We start from the raw sequence: 6,271 nt of genomic DNA, 5'->3' as shown, positions 1-6,271 counted from the left end.
GAAGAAGCCCTGATCAATTGCAATGATCTCCTCTAGCTTGGAGCCCCAAGCATTCTTCAGCGATTGTTCCAAAAGGCCGAATGGGAATTTTCTCCTCCCAACCAAGTAGCCTACTAAGCATTGATGCCACTTCGGGTCAACAGCATCGAGAGCTTCATCCGGCAAATTGACCACAGCCTTCCCATCTACAAACGTTGGAGGAATGTGGGATAAATCGGATCCCTTCACCGCGAGCCTAGCCACATTTGCCCAGGAACGTGCTGGAGCATTCTGATGGCCAGCTGGACGATGCATGGGACGTTTAGAAGCAGACCGCATTCTGCTCCGGCCCCCGGACTAGTGCAGGTGAGCTTCTGGTTCGTGCAGGGCTTGCTGCTTGTTTTTCATTTCTGGAGGGCCGGAAGAGGACGCCCCAGCAATGGTATGCTATTTCGACAGTGAGCCAAGGCCAGAGGAGGGGTTGGGATGTCCTCTTGAGGCAGCAGCCATAGGCCGTCCTTCACTAGAATCGTTTCCATCCCCCACAGCAATTGCAGACATTTTCACAAACACCTTGTCTGCACCCTACTTACAGCAAACAAAGACACCATTGAGGGGAGAGGACTTACCCGAAATAACTTCAGCAACACCCCTAGGCCTAGTAAAAGACCAATTTCGCACAGCAGAACCAGCAGAAAACTAGAAGAAATCGATTCCAGAAGCTTGCAACAGCAGTTCGTAGAAACAGTTCGCAGAAGCAGGTGGAAACGATGAAATCTGAAGATGTAGGCCACGGAAGGAGACGTCGTTTGGAGGGCCGGATAAGGAGGCCTATACGACTTCCCTGTCCAAAAATGGGGCCAATCCACCAACTAGAACTACCGTAACCCACAACAACCTTAGCGAATAGACCAGGCGTGCAACTTCTGGAAAAGAGCAGATCTCGAAATGTAGGGCATCCCAGCACAAATCCTTCGGTGGGGAGTTAGATGATAGTGAGAGGAGTTTATCCTCCAAAAATCATGCCATTTAGATTGCAAGAACTCACTGGGAAAGAAGAAAACCAGTCGGACTCCAGTGTAGAAACCAGAAAACGAACCAGAGCTAGGGTTCCGAATATCTTTTGATAGAGAGCAGCTCTTCCAGATCCCTTCGGCGGAGATGTGGAGGAGGGTGAGAGGGATCTTCCCTCCAAAAATCAGCCGAATCCAATGGCTAGATCTTCGGGAATCAACATCTCTACCAGTTGATGAACAGTAACTCGGAAACCAGTAGAGAGAAAAGCATCATATGGCATTCTTACGGTTCAAGTAAGTCAAAATAAGTTCAAAGTAGGACCCCAAAAAAAAAAAAACACGTGATATCCACTTAGATTTCATGAGGCATGTTGGCCATGTTTGCATCGAACTCCAGTCAAAACACATTAATTGCAAAAGATGAATATTCAATATCTTGGGCCATTAAAATCAGAATTCAATAACTTCATCGTAAGATATACAGCGAAGCTTTGTGACTACAAGTGAAATGCACTTAAATTACACTTACCTAACAAAAGCTAGTTTACCGACCAAAAAAAAAAAAAACAAAAAACAAAAAAAAAAAAAACAAAACAAAACAAAACAAAAGCTAGTTGGAGGTGGTTTAAGGTTTTAATTTGAAAATTAGTTTTTAAAACTATAAATAAAGTAATCATAGAAAAAAATTTAAATGAGTTTAATATAGCTTTGTTTATGATTTTTAAAACTATAAATAAAGCTATCCAAGAAGAGAATGAAGGCACGACGACCTTGTAACTGGTCGGTGCCTAATTTTGCGGTGCCGTCAAGAGTAATGATGTTGATGGTCATCAGTATAGATTTCTCTTTCAGTCGTTTCCTGCCCTTTTGAAAGCTACAGATGAACTTTCGAGGTAAATTTTGGCCAGGGTCACCACGCCTAGCCGAGCTTTGTTCAGGTATGTGTTAACAATTTGGGCATCAATTTGGAGGCCGTCGTTACTTGTTTATGGAGTTTCGGTCATTGGAAACTTGCAAAAGGATTGGGTAAGGAATGAGGGATGTGACAAGACGAAGAATATGTGTTTTCTCTTCAGAGACTGAGAACATCACCATCGATATCACACGCCTGGGATTATGTGTTTTCTCTTAAGCCGATTAGTCTTTATCCTTGATGAGGACATGATGGTACGTCCCGGTAATTTCTGGTTGGCTAGAATTGATAGCAGACAAAACGCATTTTGTATCAATCGAACAAGTTCTATTGTGAAAAGAAATGAATGGACGAGAGAAGGAAAAATTTTGGCATAGCAAGAGTAATGAAACCGGCATACTTTAGGATTAGCAGTTCTGGAGATCCATTCCCCATTAGAGAAACACAACTACCACAGATTGCATGATCAGAATTGGGATAAGACTACTTAAGCTAAACCGTTATAGCAACCGTCCAGATCTATTCGGATCTGTTCTCGACTTATTGCATACAAAGAAGCTGAATTAGAAAGCTATATATTCTATTCATTTCCAGACCATCATTTTTTCTTTACAAACAGAGCATTTGCATATTGAAGCTGAATCTGAAATAGATACTTGGCCTCACAGCAACATCACTCATCTCCAACGATCTCGCACAACTTCGGCTACGCATAGTGATTCCTAGTGAAGCTGTAGAAAGAAACCAAGCACTCCTCTAAGTTAGAAAGCCTGGACAAAAGCTAGATTGCAAGGGGAAAAATTCCAGTTAAAAAGGAGACAATGTTACTGCGTTAAAATAAACTGCTAAGAACAACTATTCATTCATTGGAAAAGGTTGATCATAAATATCAATTGAAAATAGCCGATGGTAATCAATTTTATTCGTCTTAATGAGCTTCATACTAATAAAAGAACTAATTCTTTTTTTTTTTTTAGACTGATTTTTTAAAATATGATAGCAATGCTCAAGACTGTGCATCATGGGCCAAATGCTAGTGCAATATTCTTTGTAGATGAGGAATGATAATCAACTCTTATCTCCTATCAGAAACGACTGCTTCTATCCAGTTTATACATTTTCAAAGTCCAATTCCGACTTTTTTTTTTATATGGCCTGACTATCCCACACTTCGATTGGGGTTGAGTTGCGTCCATGCTTTCAAACTCAAGACAAATTTTAATAGGTTTTACTTAAGGTCCTGCACTGTGGGGCATATGCTAGCTTATTAAATATACATATGAGAATGACAATGAACTATTACCTTATATTGAAAGTGCAGAATTGATTTTCTATTCTGCTACACAATTTAAGACAAGGGAGAGGTTAAGAAATTATCATATCACCTGTGGTAGTTCGTCTTGTTCCTGAAAGCCCAATACAAAGAGCTTTTCCCTAATCTTTTGCAATTGATTTGCAACACCGTCAATGCTCATCCGTCTTTGAGGCACTTCATTGGAACAAGCCACTCCAATATTATATACCATAACCAAACACTCTTGAAATATGTCATTGCTTTCAGGACTATTGGGATCGAAACGACTCTCTCTTTCTAGAAGTAGAATGTGATATGTAATTTCCAAGGCTCGTTCAGGCAAAGCTGTTGTGACAAAACTACGGAGAGTCAAATTGTCCCCGAATCTATCATCGGTGGGACTCAATCCTGTGAACATCTCTAGTAAGAGCATACCGTAACTGTAGACATCTCCTTCTCTTGAGACCTCGCATCCCATTGCATATTCTACCACATATTTAGATCACAATGAAGATAAAATTAGGAGTGCCAATCATTAAAAAGAATGTGGAGTGCATACCATTAGAATGGAAAGTAGAGAGATTACCCGGTGGAGCATAACCAATTGTCCCTCTAAGACCCATTGAGTTCATCTAATTAGCGACACTATCAGGGGATGATCCAAGAAGGAATTTCGCCAATCCAAAATCGCCCACATGTGCAACCATTTGAGCATCTAAGAGGACATTGCTCGGTTTTAAATCACAATGAATGATGGGCATGTGGCACCAATGATGAAGATAATCTAGTGCAGAAGCAACATCAATAGCAATATTTATCCTCCAAATGAAATTCAACTTTTTCGGAAGCTCATTCCTATGAGATGATGTTGTGTTTGGATGTAACCCCCGTTCCAGTTTTCCATTGTCCATGAATTGATAGACTAAGGCCTTAAATTCATTTCCTTGATCATCAACGCTCGAGCAAACTATCAATATCTTCAAAAGATTTCGATGTCTGATATTCTTTAATGCCTCACACTCGACTATGAAGCTTTTCAAAGCATTGCGACACACTAAATGAAGCACCTTCACAGCCACAATAGTCCCATCGCCCTCAAGTATCCCCCTATATACAAAACCAAAGCTTCCAACACCAACCAAACTCATTGAAGAAAATCCATCGGTCGCTCTTAGGAGTGTTCCATAAGACACGTTTGGACACAAATCATCTGTCGAACTTGGAACTGGTTTATTTACTTTCTTCTTCAACCAAAAAAGACATATAAAAGCAAGAAAAAGAGATATTCCAAAAACTCCAAAAATAATAGAAATGGACAATATGATTATATTAATCTTTCTTCTCTTGGAGCCTTTAGATATGCAGTTGGGGAGGTGAAATTCTGGCAATCCGCTGCAGAGCTTATTGTTTCCAATAATGGAAGTACCAGTAGCATTCTTAAAGACTCCTTCACGTGGTAGCATGCCTTGAAATTTATTATAAGACAAATTCAAGACTTTCAAGGAATGAAATATCGTTAAGAATTCTGGAATCTGACCCGACAAATTGTTGCATGAAAGATCCATCTCTTTAATGCCTCCTAACCATTTGATTGACTGAGGAATGGACCCATGGAAGAAGTTGCCCCCCATCCTCAATGTTGTCAATGAAGTGCAATCACCTAAACTATTGGGGATTTTACCTCCCAACAAATTGTTCGAGATGTCTAACTCAATCAAACCTCTCAAGTTGCCAACTTCTATGGGTAGAACCCCAGTCAGATGGTTATGAGACAAGTCTAAAATGATCACTAATGATGAGAGACCTATAAGCTGTGGGGGTATGGCATCACTGAGATTGTTAAAAGACATATCAAGATAATTAAGAGACCTACAATTTGATAGATAGGAAGGAATTTGCCCTTGCAAGTTGTTATTGGCAAGAGCTAGTTGAAGCAAATTGGTTAGATTTCCAAAAGAAGATGGGATAGTCCCTTGCAAGTTGTTACCATCTAAGAACAGCTCCACTAGATTTTGTAGATTCCCCAAATTTGAGGGTATGCCACCTGACAAACGGGCGAAACTCATAGACAAAACATCTAGGTTGACAAGATTCCCGATTTCTTTTGGAATCTCACCAGATATTTGATTATCATTTGTTGCAAGTATTGTGAGAGTAGTAGATAAATTACTTATGCATTTTGATAACACCCCACCAAACTTGTTCATCTGAATCTCCACATCCATTAATTTGGTGTTGTTGGTCAACAGGCAAAGGAAGCTTAAGTCTCCAGGTTTTCCACTTCCAAGCTGATTATCAAAGATACTAAGCGAAGAAAGCTCATGCATAGTTTCAAAAGAAGGTACTTTCCCAGAAAATTTGTTAGATTGAAGTTGAAGGCTCCGTAGTTTTGTGCAATTCGATATCAACGGGGGAATCAGCCCCTCAAATTGGTTAATGTAGACGGTCAAATATTCAAGAACTGGGAGGTTGAGGCCCATATCCGTAGGAAGAGTCCCTAGTATCTGGTTTTCTCCAACTTCAAAAATAGCTAGCGAAGAGAGATTGAGTAACGAAGATGGAATTGTACCTAACAATCTGTTTGTTGAAAGGTAAATGAGTCGCAAGTTTGTCAAGTGGCCTAGATTTTGGGGAATGCTTCCGCCTAAGTTGTTGAGGCCTAAATAAAGGGCCTCTAATGAAGATAAGTTTCCAATGGAGGAAGGCACACTCCCAGTGAAATTATTAGCGGACAAAGAGAACTGTTGTAGCTTCGATAGTGAACCCAGCTCTCGAGGAATCTCTCTAGTTAGTTGGTTTCCTTGAAGAGAGAGGGTGAAAAGGTTGGACCAAACCGATATGTTTTTGGGAATTTCGCCGACCAATGAATTATTGTCTAGTCTTAAGTGACGAAGGTGGCGCAGCTGACTAACTTGTGTAGGGATTTCACGATCAAGATTGTTGTTGACAAGCCGCATTTTCCTTAGGAAGCTGAGATTCCCAATGTGAGGAGAGATTGATCCAGAGAGTCTCTGTGATGACAAGTCCAGGGTCGTGACCCTCCGGTGCTTCCGGCTACACATAACGTCA

The 6,271-nt window shown here is 40.6% G+C and overlaps 1 protein-coding gene across 1 annotated transcript; it reads right to left on the bottom strand.

Annotated features, from left to right (window-relative positions):
- Positions 1-426: 426 nt before the first annotated feature.
- Positions 427-5,682, bottom strand: LOC120294573 (putative receptor-like protein kinase At3g47110). The gene is made up of 3 exons (XM_039314730.1): positions 4,884-5,682; positions 609-823; positions 427-564 (listed from the first exon to the last, which is right to left on the bottom strand). The coding sequence occupies exons 1-3, from the start codon at positions 5,680-5,682 to the stop codon at positions 427-429; spliced, it is 1,152 nt and encodes a 383-aa protein (XP_039170664.1).
- Positions 5,683-6,271: the final 589 nt, after the last annotated feature.

Source organism: Eucalyptus grandis, chromosome 6 (assembly GCF_016545825.1).
Source record: "Eucalyptus grandis isolate ANBG69807.140 chromosome 6, ASM1654582v1, whole genome shotgun sequence".
Taxonomy (NCBI): Eukaryota; Viridiplantae; Streptophyta; class Magnoliopsida; order Myrtales; family Myrtaceae; genus Eucalyptus; species Eucalyptus grandis.
The sequence above is the reverse complement of the archived record's forward strand: the minus strand, read 5'-3'. Positions and strand labels throughout refer to the sequence as shown.